This window comes from Motacilla alba, chromosome 8 (assembly GCF_015832195.1).
Source record: "Motacilla alba alba isolate MOTALB_02 chromosome 8, Motacilla_alba_V1.0_pri, whole genome shotgun sequence".
In the NCBI taxonomy this organism is placed as follows: Eukaryota; Metazoa; Chordata; class Aves; order Passeriformes; family Motacillidae; genus Motacilla; species Motacilla alba.
The window spans coordinates 15,424,157-15,438,363 of NC_052023.1; the positions used below are offsets into that span (position 1 = coordinate 15,424,157).

At 37.5% G+C, this 14,207-nt stretch overlaps 1 protein-coding gene across 2 annotated transcripts in view; it reads left to right on the forward strand.

The window, feature by feature from the left end:
* PKN2 (protein kinase N2) overlaps window positions 1–14,207 on the forward strand; it is a 54,488-nt gene that overhangs the window by 17,173 nt on the left and 23,108 nt on the right. The window contains exon 2 of one of the 2 annotated variants that reach the window (XM_038144741.1): window positions 6,215–6,515. In XM_038144741.1, the coding sequence (XP_038000669.1) occupies window positions 6,215–6,515 (301 nt within the window). The other variant, XM_038144742.1, reaches the window with a different exon arrangement.

The window sequence follows — 14,207 nt, forward strand, 5'->3', positions numbered from 1 at the left end:
ATTGGCGATATTTTCAGCATGCACGATGGTATTAACATTGCATAAAATCTCGTTCCCTGTATTTTGAAAGGGACTGTTTGTATTTTGGCATTTAATAGAGCTTCACCTACCATATGTGATCTGCTTGAAACCATACTATTTACATAAAAAGCAGTTTTCTTCTGAGTATGTTATTCTCATATGTGATGAGAAGCTAAATTAAAACTAAGCAAAGTCTCATAGAGAATGGAGAAGTGGCATTATTATAGCCATAATTTCATATCCTGATCTTCTTGGGCACATGTTAATAAAGGTTGTGACAGTAGTCCCTATTGATGGGAACTAGGATTTTGCTATTTCTTTTGCCCGTCTGAAACTAGAGAGGGGAAGTTTTGTTTCCACTGTACTGGATTCTATTGGAATTTTTTGGCTTGGAGTCGGAACTTCAAGTTAGAGATAAAAGTTTGGAAACTGCTGAAGTGTTTGTACCACGCCTGTTGCCAGAATATGTAGTCATGCTTCTTGGATACTGTAGCCATACTCAACGGCCTCCCATTTGAGCGCTCATCACCTGTGTTGTGCCATAGCCTCCATCAAGCTTTTGTGGTTGTGAGAAACGTCAGTGTGAAGATTTTCATTCAATGTCTTATTTCTTTGGAAGCCTCCTTGCAGGTACTTCTCCTAGTGTAAAACCATCAGGAGCTCCTACAACGAGAAGCAGCTGAAGGCAACATTTCTTGAAATGTTTTCTTTCCCTTCTGTAGCAAAGAAATCTCTTTCTCTCTTATGCCCCTTTCTCGCATTAGTGTTGGCACAGCACTGCATGGACAACTTCTAGTCTTGTAAGCAAGTCTTTACTGCCGTTGGAGCACCTTTTGTGGGCCATGTTCTTTGTGTTAGAAAATTCTGGCTGAATCAGGGATTTTTGGTGGCTGGAAGTGAGATGATAGCAAGGACTCCCCAGAGAATTTAGTACCTGTTTAGGTGGGGTGTTTTGGCTGAGTCAGGCCACTCAGTTTTTCGTAGAGGAGCTGTAGGGCCAACTGCTGCAGCCCAGCAGCTATTGTGTGAGTGAAAACAAACATTCCTCCTACAGTATTCTTCAGGACAGCAGTTCAAGCTGGGAGAGCATAGAAGAGGTGACCAGCTGATTGAGGACCTCCCTATTTAAGGAACACGTTTTTCTTTTTTTAAAAATCTGTTTCATCTGTTACAGATATAGTTGGGCACTCGCTGTGTGTGCACAGGAATTGAACCCCATTTAATCAGTGTCCTACTTGAATTCATCCATGTATAATGTAGTGGACTGTGGATATTTCTGCCTTAAACAGCCTCTTGTTACAAAGCAGAAAGCTGTGACTTAGATTAAATTTAAATCCTGATTTGTGACATGTTAGCACAGCAAACTAATGCCAAAATCTATTTAGCTTCCAAGTTGGGGTTTTTTTCAGTTCTTGACATTGGGTGAGCACTGAGATCTTGACCACAATCACAGTTGCTTCTGAGTAGGAGGAAATAGTCCATGTAGTTCCAGTAATGCAGACAAGCCGTCACATCTGGTTTTATGAATGACTCCAGGGGGGAAGAGAAGTTTGCAATTGATTAACATTGTTCGTAAAATAAAAGACTACTCTAGTTTTAGGAATTAGTGTAGAGAACTTTGGGAACCTTGGCAGTTAGCTCAGACAAGCAGCTTTTTTTCCTTTTTTTTTTTTTTTCTCCTAAAAAAATTATTCAGAAAATTATTATACTAAGATACCTAGTAGTTCCAAAGCTGTACTTCTAGCTCTTCAAGATTAAATTACAAGTTAATAAACATTTTTCTTGCTGGGTTATGATAACTTTTTTAATCATACATAAGATGAAAATCCTATTTTTATATAGCATTTTTTACTGTATTTGTCAAACAGGTTTTTAATTGTCTCATTCTCTATTGAAATTATTGCTAAAATTCAAGAGCATATAAAAAATGCTAATACTTTTAGGAAAAAAATGTAAGCAGTTTTAATGGGAGTTTTGAGAAGGTCTGGTTTGGAATATTTTCTAAATGCAGGCTTTGTGTGTGCTAATAGCACATCAGTGTAAAATGTAAATAATATTGTGCACGAGCACTCATCAGCTGTAAAGTGTGGTGTAGTTTAAGGCTCCACTTACCTCTCTATAACAACTTCTATAACAACTTCAATTTCAACAGAAATGAGCAACTGAAATTCTTGCTCTAATCGATATTCTCTGTAATGAATATATGTACAGCAAGTTGTATACACCAGTCAAGTTGTACTGTGGTCTTAGGATCAAGTCTTCAGGAGTTACTAATGCCCAGAGTTTTAGTATTATCTTCTAAGAGGGGGCAGTTTGAGAATCTCTTTTAGAATTCAAAGCCATTTGGTTTACTCAACTTAAGCAGATTCCCTGATATGTTCAGCCTCATGGTACTCTCTTCAGCAGTACCATTGCCCCTGCCATGCAGTTTGGATGTTTTATTCTTAAATGGGATTTTGGTGGTAAATGCAGTATGTCAAAGCACCTGCTTCACCAATTCTTTGGTTCATAGTTGATCTGAAGCAAAAGTGCAAGCCCTACATGGTTTTCATAAACAGTATTACTACTCTCTTTCACCACACCAGCCAGAATAGACTGTATTATTAAAAGACATGCTCAGACCACTACTGATTATTTTCAGCAACTCTACTTAAAACATTTCCCAGAGGTACAGAAGTTGAAGGCTGGCATCTTGAATTAATCTGTGTAAATAGATAGACTTTGAGCCAGCAATCAAAGTGAGGTTAAGCCCTATGCAATGGGAAGTCTGCATAAATGGACTCCTTTTTTCCTTCTTCTTTTTTTATTTTTTTTCTTAATTAAGCGGTAGTATCTTATTTGTGGTCCTTGATAGTTAATTGTGGTAATCATATCTTCAGTTTCAGTTTCATTGCACACTGAAATGTTTCAGAAATTTGCAGTGGCTCAGAAACATGTATTTTGCAAAGAGGCGTGCAGTGCTGCCCCTCGCTGCTGTCCGTGCCTCCCACGGTGGGTGGCTGATGCTGCCCTTCGCTGCTGCTCGGGCCAAGGTCCCCAGCAGTTTGCTGTGGCACAAGGGGAAAGGATGCTGTGCTGAGCTGTCCAGTACTGGGATCACCAGCAAAGATTGGCCCCTCTCTTTTAACCAGCAGTCAAAATACTGCCAGAATTTAAAAAGAAACTGAGAATCAGTAACTGGCTGCCCATTCTTTTGTCTTGGGTTGTAAAGCAGTGAGGCCTGTTCTCTCTTTTGTCAGCACGAGTGGTTTAGTCATTATCTGTTTTAGAGCATTTCCACTCTTAGGATATTTTATGTTAAGTGTTCTGGAGAGGGAGAGTAAAGGGAAGAGTTGTGCAAAATTCATTGATAGCTTCTTGGCATAGAGGATGTGAATGGTTTCTTCATTTTTGCACGCTGCCTGCTTGAGCACTGCAAGGGAAAGGACTTGGGCCTTGCCCCTAATTGTTGCTTCTGTTTACACTTAATTTTCAGGTTGAGTGGACAGAACACCTACAACCTAAAGGATATGAGGTTCATCCTGAGAGGGAGTTTATTCAAATGAGAAAAATAGTTTTTTGAAAGAATATTCAACTCTAAGCAGAAACTTGGTAGTAGGTTATCATCTAATAAAGCTGGAATATGCTGTATTTTAAGAAACTTCCGTTTAAAAGTATAGTTTTGAGTTTGGCATTTGGGAGGTGCTTCTCTTGAAGAAAAAAATCCAACCTCATTTCACTGATTTAACTATTAGATGTTCTGTGTTGTGCCATTGTGGACATTATTTTCATCTTAAACTGGAGCACTTTTGAGGCTGCTCATCTTTGCAGCATGAAGCTCTGTCTCAAACCTTTGTTGCATCTCAGCAGCAAAGCATCCTGGTTAGAATGGTTTCTGCCAGACCAGAGCAGCTTCCATTGCAGAGCACTCTGTTGCTCTGCATTCACAGTGACCTTCAGGGATCACTGAGTGCACAGTTGCCTCCTTGGAAGAATTTATTTCACGATGACCTTTGTGCCAGGTGACACATCTGGATAACTAGGTGAGAGAATACTTCTTGCTCAAAAGTATAATTAACTCTGGATGACAGGAGAGAGAGAAGGAGTATCAGCTGTGGCTTTTGGAGGTGTTTTAAAAGAATGTTTAAGTCTACAGGCAGTGTGACCAGCTTCCAGTGTTAGCATCCACACTGGTGAACTCTGCTGTCTCAAAAGCAGATTGAAGAAGACAAGTCCATCCTGAAACCCTTAAATCCAGGGACAAAGATGCTGCTGAGACTGCTCAGGCTGAGGAGAACTTCAACTCAATTACTGCGAATTTGGAAGGCAAATTACTAATGATCATGGAGATTTAATTTCATTGAAGGCTTACTAGGGACTCTGTCTGGAACAAGGGCTCCAAAAACCTTTTTATGGAAGAACATAACATCACTTTAACAGACGGGATATAGGGCTTGCAGAGGGATAAAAACCTCCACAAAAACACATTATTGTTCAATGGATGAACAATTAACTGAAGTCTCTTTGGTAAACCCCAGTGAATAATATTTCTGAATTACTGATATCTTAATTACATTGTTCTGTTCAAGAAGTGTACATTCTTGGCATAATTGTAGCAAACTTCAGGTGCTGTTACAGCATAGAAAAAAAGGTTTTCTTTTGGGTTTTGGTGGTTTTGTTATTTGGGGTTTTTTACATTTCTCATTTGTCTTTCTCCTCTGAACTTTAAAAAGTCTAATATCCTGCTTTAAGGAAGCAGGTGATACATAAGTTTATTTCTAGAAAGCTTGCAGAACAGGCATGAATAATTGTGTTGTGAAAATAAATGCTTTTTATTTAAAAATATTTTTAATGTCTCTTTCTTTAAAGGCTGAATAGTACTAACTAATACTAATCTTGATGCTCTTTTTTTGATATCCTTAATTTTTATGTGTTAGAAAGACACGGAAATCAAAGATCTTAATCTGATGAGAATACACTTACTGCTTAAATAGTTTGCCATACAGTTGTCATATCAATTTATTTTCAGTTTCAGTTTTCTCAAAACTAAACACTCAACTCGTGGTGCATGGTATCCTTCATTTCATTTCATTTCATGAACCTTTGTACTAGTTGCTCATTGCTATTGATTATTCTATTTTTTAATTGATTCTGTTCTATGTGCCTATATATGGAAACAGTGCCATGTACTTCCCAGTACAGCTATTAATAGCCTCTCTACATATGCATAATTATTTCTTTTAATCTGCACTGACAGAAGAGCACTCACAAGTGCACCTAAAGTAAATTTGCATGGTTTTTTTCCCTCTCATTTCTTACTCGCTTTGTCATTTCCAAATTGCTTACTTGTTCTCTCTTTTACTGATAGTCAAATTCTGTGGCAAGGTAGCGGTTCCGACTACTTTGAATATTTAAGAATCTTTGACTTGGTAACTTTTTGTACTAAAAATAGAATCTGTGGGTAGACAAATTTTAATAAGAGGTTCAGGAAACTTGGGAAATTATAGTTGAGGACTAGTAGATTGTATCTTGCTTTTGGAAGGCAGTATTGCTGGAATATGCATGGATTGAAATAGTTTGACCAACATTATCTGTTGACATGTAGGGCCCAGGCACAACCTTCGTGATCCAAATTGTTTTGAAAACCAAGTTACTGTGGAGTATCCGTAGGGGTTTTGTGTTCCATGAACTCCCTCCCTAACATTTTCTTCTACTGTTTACTCTGATGATAACTGATTTTATGACAAAAAAATTCAATGTTTCAATTATGCCATAAAATGCCTTTTGTATGTGTACAGAATGTATAAAATTTCATCATAGATTATAATTATTAGAAGTTAGTCTTCTTTCCTCTATCCATCTTGTCTATTGAAACACAAATTAAATCTATAAAATTACAAACATGACTCATTAGCTCTGAGGCATATAACTGCTAGGCAAGCAGCCATGACAAATCCAGAAGTATTTAAATCTCTTGGTGTTAAAAATAGGCATAGTAAAGATGTCACTAAATTTAAAATAAGTCTGTTGTAAAATGTAGCTCCAGTTAACATCATATCTTTTGATATTGTTGCTTTAGGCCAATGTGAGTGTAACCTGAGGTTAGTGAATGGCCTTACAGGGTTAACTACAGTGACCTGAGTGCTGGGCACTGCAAGTGTGTGTTGTCAGAAACAGTGTTGCCTGGTGATTATATTACTGTTTTTCTTCCTAGGGGGATGCCAAAGGCCTTGTAACCTCTGAGAATGTGAGTACTGGCCAGAAGTTGGACTTCTCAGATACAATGGTACAGCAGAAGCTGGATGAAATAAAGGACCAAATCAAGCGAGAAATAAGAAAGGAACTTAAAATCAAGGAGGGAGCAGAGAACCTCAGGAAGGTCACAACGGATAAAAAGAACTTGGCATATGTGGACAACATTTTGAAAAAATCGAATAAGAAGTTAGAAGACTTGCATCATAAGTTACAGGAGCTAAATGCACACATTGTTGTAACAGATCTCGAAGATGTTGCAGGTACTATGCATTACTGTGAAATCACTTTTTCTTTGTAGCTAAGCTCTCCCCATTTCACTTGAAAAAATTGCTTTGTGAGCGAGCAAATCCATGGTTGGTGAGCTTGTTACTTACGTATTTCTCTTTGTTTTGACTCACAAATCAGTATCCAATACCTTTGAGTTTTAAATTCCTTTCTAGGGAACAGTGTCTTTTATGGATTATGAGTTCTTCACTTTCAGTTCTTAGCATACTAAAATATTTTCTCAGTCACTGTAATGTTTCCTAGTAACTTTTCTCTGTGTGCAAGCAAATTTCATGAACTCTTTCAGTGACTTTCTCTGAATTACACTATAGACATCAGCACTGATGCATCTTTATTCAATGCAGGAAAAATTACAACATTTATACTTAAAATTTTTGTTAGTTTTTGGTTTTTTAAACTTGAGACCTAACTTAGAAAATGTTTTTCAGTTGTGCTGTTATTTAACTTATCAAACATTTCTTATAATGACTTTATTCTTATAATAGAATTTATTTATTCTCCAGTCTTTTCCACAGCAAAGCTACTATTTTAAAGACAATTTGAACAATTCTGTTTTCACAGAATGGTTGTAGTTGATGGTTTTAATTAGTATTTTCTGTGGCACGGCAGTGAGTCAATACTAATTTGGAATGTATTTTTTAAAAATACCAGGATTGGTATTTTAAGATGGAATGTTGTGAAAGTAAACAGTCCTCTTTCAGCTTTGTGGAATGGCCTGGGAGATACTGCCAGCCTGGTGAGTTCACATTGCACAGACTCTTCTTGGCAAAATGTTAATAATGTGCATAAGCCATGGAAGATTCATGTGAAGTGAATGCCAAGCCTCAGGAAGCTTGGGCAGTAGAATAAAGGTCTGCATCATGCTTGTGCTGAAAGGTTGGTTACAGTGAGAATTTAGCAGATGGTGGCAGGTGATGTCAGCAGTTCATAGTCCGGCCCAGCGCCATGCTGCAGAGGTGTTCAGATGTGCGTGCAGTATTCTGTTTTGCATTTCATCTCTGTGAGGATGCAAGAGGTGGAGAAGGGACACAGCTGGAACTAGTGAGGCTAAGTGGTTGCTGCAGCATGAAATGGAAATGAATACAATCATGTATGCTTCCAGATAGCCATTGGGCTTTTGGTAGGCATGAAGCATTCTGTTCCATGTCAGCTAAGGTTTATGAAAATCTGCTTCAGTGTTGACAGCACTGTGGCTTTTAAAGGAACAGGAAGAGTGGAACAGAAAAAGAATTGTATACACACTGTGTATAGACCAAATATTAAAAATCTGTGCAGACATAATTTGCAGAATTCATCTAGCAGTAGAACTTGAAAAGTGGATTAGCACAGAAATGCTCTTGTTGGAATGCTTCCTTCCAGTGTAGCATTTTTAAAAGCCTTGTCAAGGTGAGTTAATGAGCAATATTGTCATTGGGCATGTCTTGGGAAATGCAGGAGGGATTCTAAGGATAAAAGATCATGGTTGATCTGATGTGCTTCTACATGCTTTCGATGTGAGCTAAACTTTTTTCGACTGTATTTTTTAAATTCCGTTCTGTTCTAAGTGTTAATGGTAGACAGATTGTACAGTCTTAATCATGGAAATATGCAAGAAAAAACTTGAAAATTCAGTTGAGATCTTTATATTCCCTGTAAAGTATCACATCAGGTATTCCCATGCAAGACCCATTTAAATAGAATATTTTGCATAATCTTCATGAGTTAAAAAAAAGTAATCTTCAATTCTGTTAATACATCTTTCTAGATAAAAGAATTGGAAGCACCCACCCTTTGAAGCTGAATTGCTTGAGTTTTTTGTAATGTTTGCCTTGTAGTTTAAGTGCTTGCCTCCTTCCTCATTTATGGTGAACATTCGGTAGTATATTGAGGGGGAGCACTATCAGTAAATGTTGTCTGTCTTGAGACAAATGGCTGCGAGTCATCTTGGTGATATTTTAATTTTTAAAACTGAAGCCTTAGGCTTGACTTAAGGTATTGCTGAGCTTGGCTTTTGCAAAATAAAGTTAGTAATACAAAAGTTGTGACATGCCAACTGTGTGTGTGCATGTGGATATATGTATACACACACACACACGATATTGAGGAAGTACAGAGATACATAACCCTAAAGGTGACTGCCATCTGACATAGGATACCTCAGTGGACATGTCACAGATACCTCACTTGGGTAATTCTTGCTTTTGCTGAAATAGGCAGTGAATTTAATAACCATTTATTGGTGAATATGGGAGTTCCCAAAAAGTGCATTGTTTCCAGAGGTTATCTTTATTCATTGTTACTGCTTTTCACTTTAGCTTGTGTTTGACCTTCTTCTGGTCACTTAGAAACAAGTTATTTAAAAGAGATGGAAATATATGGGAAATTTTTAGACTGTGCAGATCATGAATGCTGAAAATAAGGTAAAGAGGATTCAAGAGCTTTAGGAGTCAAGGTCTATGTTCTCTTTGTGTATTAATTACATTTCAGTATTAAACCCTGTGTTTTTTCCCTGTATAACAGAATATACTCGATTGGTTTTTTCAGGTTCTGAGTAGCAAAGTCAGGATTGAGATTCATTGAGCTGATCCCTTTGACTTGTCAGGCCTGAACTCTGAAGATTTTTTGACTGTTCTGTTGACTGGTTGAAAGACCATTTTGGTAACTGAGAACAGTCATTTAATCTTCCGGTGTTCCTGTATCTGAAAAGTGGGTGTGAACATATATTTGTCAAGTGCTCCCAATATAGAGCTGAGAAATGCTACACAGGCTTTTGTGATTCTTTCTGTTGCTTATGATATCAAGCAGTAACTTGTATAACTTTTTAACAAGCCACTAAATTTTAGTGTAACTGCTTTGTAATCATCACAGTGTAATCAATACATGTTGAAATCATTAAATGTACTGTAGAAAAATCTGTTTTAATAACATTCCCTTCCAAGCAAATTTAGATGTTTTCATGGTAGTTTGCCTAGAGCTGGAAGCTCACAATTATTTGAAGAATTGGTACTAAACTTTAACCAGAAAGTGCAGTTTGTCAAATGGCTTTATTACAGCACGTGAGGGTAGATTTGACAGTGGGTATGTGATTCAGAAACAACTTTTAGCACAACATAGGTGTACTTTACCTTATAGGGATTGCTGAAGAATCTAAGTTTGTTTTAGAAGTGGGACTTTGTACCCAAGTCTGCCCTTGTTGTGCAGGGTGTTAGTCATACAAGGATGCAGAATTTCAAAATTTGTAGGTCAACACTTAAAAGTGAAGCAGAATCCAGCAACATATAATGAGTAGGACAAGCCTAGCAACCATTATTGCTGGAAGTCTGAGAGATGTAATGTGTCCCATAAGGATGATTACTTCTGTTTCAGAGATGAAGAAATTTTGTGTCTAGAAAACATACTTCTATACAGTAGCAGAGATTAAATTGGTGGATTTGTGTTTGTGTCAAAAGCAGCAGTACAGATTGTGGCTTCTAATATGACTCAGGGAGGTGTAAGACTGAAATAGCTTACCTACAGCAAGTTACTGATTTAATTAGACATATAGCTAATACATAGAAAATCTATAAATTGGCAAATTGGTCTGTTTCATAGAGCTAAAGTTAAGGGGGATAGAGAAGTGCAATGATAGGAAAACCTTTGAGCGAATTGATAAAATTGGATAAAACATGAACAAAATTAACTCAAAGACAAGTTAATGCCTTTTCTTTCATCCTCCTAACTGACATGGAAGCTATCCACTTTACATCAAATTTGGCTGTAGGCATTGCAAAGAAAATAAATTACATTTTTAAAGAATATTATTAGTGTCTGCTTGGGTGATTTCTTTGTCCTTACAAATGACTAGGTTAATCTGTTGGACACCAAAGTGTCCACATAAGACCAGTTACTGGAAGCTGATAGAGATAGCAACCAAACTCATATTAGGCAGTGACTTTTTAGACAGCAGACTCCACCTACAAGCTCATATCCATAGAAATTTCATGATAACTTTTGGGAGCCTTTATGAAGAACAATATTATTGATGCAATTTGAAACAATCTCCTGTCACTTTTTTAGTAGTCAAAATTAGCTGTTACCTAGTGGAAATTCAGTTGAACTTCAGAAGTTTCCAGGAGGTCAACACTGGATGTTTTCTGAGTGCAGAATGTCCCCTGCTGCCTTGGACCTACTGATGACTTAGTTCAAGTGTTGATCCAACTTCTGACTCCGTGAGAAAAGCCTGACAATGCATCTTTCTTCCTCCCTTCAGCAATGCCTAAATGCATTGCAGGTATTTCTGTGGGGTATGATACTGATGAGGCTAACTGCAATTCAATATCCTCAAATAAGATTAAAATTACCTATTTACCAAAGGAGCCTTGCTGCTAATTGAGTACTTAAGCAGCACAGTGCAGTACCATCTGGGAACCCAAATTCAGAGTTATGTGGGATCCTCGGTTTCACACTGAGCTTACTGAAGAAGTAGTATATATAGCATCTGGGGGGGAGATCCCAAAGGAATGAGCAGCAGTCTCAGAAGAGTAGAGTTATGTAACTACTCTTTATAAATATAATTTAGATGGCAGTGATGGGCAAAAGGCATTTTAGAAGCAAGAAGTTTTTGCTGGTGAGCACTGTACAAACTCGTACTGAAAAGGTTTTCAGAAGAGCAAAGATCACAGTTCAGATGAGCATTTCAGACTGAAAACTGCCATTGGCCTCATGTAATCCAAATATTAAATAAAAAATCATCCCTATTAACTTAATTTAAGTCTGGTGAGTATATTTTTATGAAAACAGGGTATTTTAGGTGCTGGGGAAGCAGCACTGCAGCTCTTCCAGCAGCCTGGATGTGTGCTAACAAGTTGCACAAAACTCACTGGTGTTAAGCAACAGCATTCATAGTTGTTCAACATAATAAGATGCCTATTTCCTTTAAGTTGAGTTCACTGAAATGCATCTGTTACTTCACTCTGTACTCAGTGTCATTTGGGCCTAGGAGCCTGAACCTGTACCCCAGCAAAGCCCTCGCTGTCCGATGCAAAGCTGGACTTGGATGTATCCAAAATGGCAAGACTTGTACTGCTCTTATTAACCAACAAATGGGGCAAACTGGAGAATCTCTTCTGTTCCCCAGTCCCTACTTTGAGTGAAATATCAATTTGGTATTAGTACTTAACTCGTGTTTAACTTTAGGCATATACATAAATTCCATTGATTGCAATTACCGGGATGAATTTATTACTTATTTGTACTATGAAGATAACTAAATGCTTTCAGGGGGAGATTTGGTCCCCTCTGTAAAGTGCTTTACATAAATAAATCTGAGATAACTAGCCATACAAAGCCATTACAACCTTCCAGAACAAAGAGAAAAGGAAACAGCTAATACAGATGTGGTTTGTAGTGTTGCTGCTAAGACTGTCAATGCTTTCTGCAATAGAACCGGTTTGTCTGGCTGATTTAAAAATTAATCTGAATTCTGTAAGAAGCTGTTTCGAGCTCCTTACTGAGTAGTAATGAAAAGATTGGCTGGGGGGATGGTAGAAGGAGTCCCTTGGAAAGCATCTCTGAAAAACTCTTGGTAATTTTTTTTTTTAACATAATATGTTAAGAAGAATGTTGTTTCATATTTGGGAGTTTAGTGAGCAGCCATTATACCTGAAGGCAAAAAATTACTTCTTCCTAGCAATTAGTCCCTATTGCAGAAAAGTTTCCTTTGCTATTAGTTACTAACAAAGTGTATAGTACAACAATTTTAACTAAGTAGTAGAGGGTAGGTTACACCCACAAGTACAGACCAGCTCTTGAGATGACCCAGGTAAGTGGTGTGGTTACACCTTCGCAGCAGAGACATGCAAAGGCAGATAATAACAGCTGCCTGGGCAGCCTGAAACATGGTATCTCTAATTAGTCCTTAACTTGCAACTTGTGTGTTGTTTTAATGCAAAAAAGGCTGCTTGTGTACGTCTTTAAAAGCTCTGAAAACAGACTTCAGGAGCCCCACAGCCTTCACAGGGATCATCAGAGGGCTGGACTCTTTAAGTGGTAGAGGCTTGCATCATGTATCTAAAGTTGGTAAATATTCATTTATATGATGAATCTATTTTTCAAGGAGACTTGACACTGTGACTTTCAAGTTCATGTTTGTTCTCATTTTGAGTAGATTATTAGATGAGGATTAGTTGAAAGTGAAGACATAAGTGATAGGGAAGCATTTTGTTAATCTTTATTTTACTAATAACAGATTTAAGGTAAAGCTGTTCAAGTGCAGTTCCACAGAGGAACCAAGCCAAAACATTGAGGAGAGGATCAACAACAAAACAGCTGAGGAGTAATGCAGATTTATTTTTTAACATCTGGTATTTTCTGTGCTACCTTTAAGTAGTGAGGATGCAGTAAAAGATTTGAAGTGACTTGAAGAGTGAATTAGCAGCAGAGGAAATTAAAACTCTATACTTGAAATCTGTATGTAGCCTTGGCAAAGATTGCAGTTTAGGAGGAAATGACCCAGCAAACTTAGAAGCAAAATGTATTAAATCTCCAGAAGTAGTTATCAGAAGCTTTTGCAGAAGAAATTTGAAATGGCAGGTAAGACATCTCGCCTTGACACCTCCTAAGTAAAACTTCTTAAGTTACTAGTGCACTGTCTGTGTTTTTTCGTAATTGAGGATTTCAGAATTCCTCATCTTAGTTTTAATAAAAGGAAGATTATTACAACTAGAAAAAAGATTTTGCTGTTCATATTCAATAAATACTGTCTTCCAGGAAATCAGTACCATTTGTCCATAGAGAAGGTATTCTCTCAGTTGTTGGGGTAGAAGAATTTTTTTTTTTTCAGTTATTATGGTGGAAATAATTTGTCCTCTTTTACCAAAAGGTTGGAAGTCATTGGGACTGCTAGGAAAGATAGTTAGCCCTAAGGACAGATGTGTTGGAAATCCAGTGGCCACTTATTTTCAGTTTGCTAACAGTTCGTGTTGCAGAAGCTGAAATATGAAGTTATATAATAGACTGGTCATGAAAAGTTAAGGAGTTTGACTTTATAATTTAATTGATAAAACTAACTTACATTCCATTAAATTAATCCAACAAGAGGGAGACCCAAGCACAGTAATACTGTCAAATGAAAAAGCTTTCTCCTTCTCATACATCAGTCGGCTGTTCAATAACCTATCTGACTGTATATCCAGTTATCCCAGATTTCTGTTATGACTGCAGAGCAGAAAACATTCAGCTTCACAATTAGAAAAAGGCTTGTTTTATCTGTTCTTAATTTTGACATTAACAGTGTCTGCAGTAATCACATGGAAATGGAGGAGGATCTACTCCAGAGCTGTATTCAGACAGTGCTCATTAGTATCTAATACTGTTACCCAAGTTTGTTGGTAAAACACTTATGGAAAACTGAATTTTTCAATTGACTCAAGACATTCTAGAAGAATTAAATCTCCTTTGAAATAAAAATAGGCTTAGCTGCAAACCTGCCTGTTTGCCCGCTGCCGGAAGTGATTCATGTGAATTAGGACGTGTGTAGGAGTCACAGGGCTCTCGAGAGGCTTCTCATGGTAAGGCGCATTTGCAGTCCTGTTGCAAAGTAGCTCTGGACAGGAGAGTCACTTGATTCTCAAGTATGATGTTCCAGTTCTGTTCAATCTGTAACTTCATAGAATAGAGTGTAAGGTGGGTTTTGAGGGATTGGTTTGGGT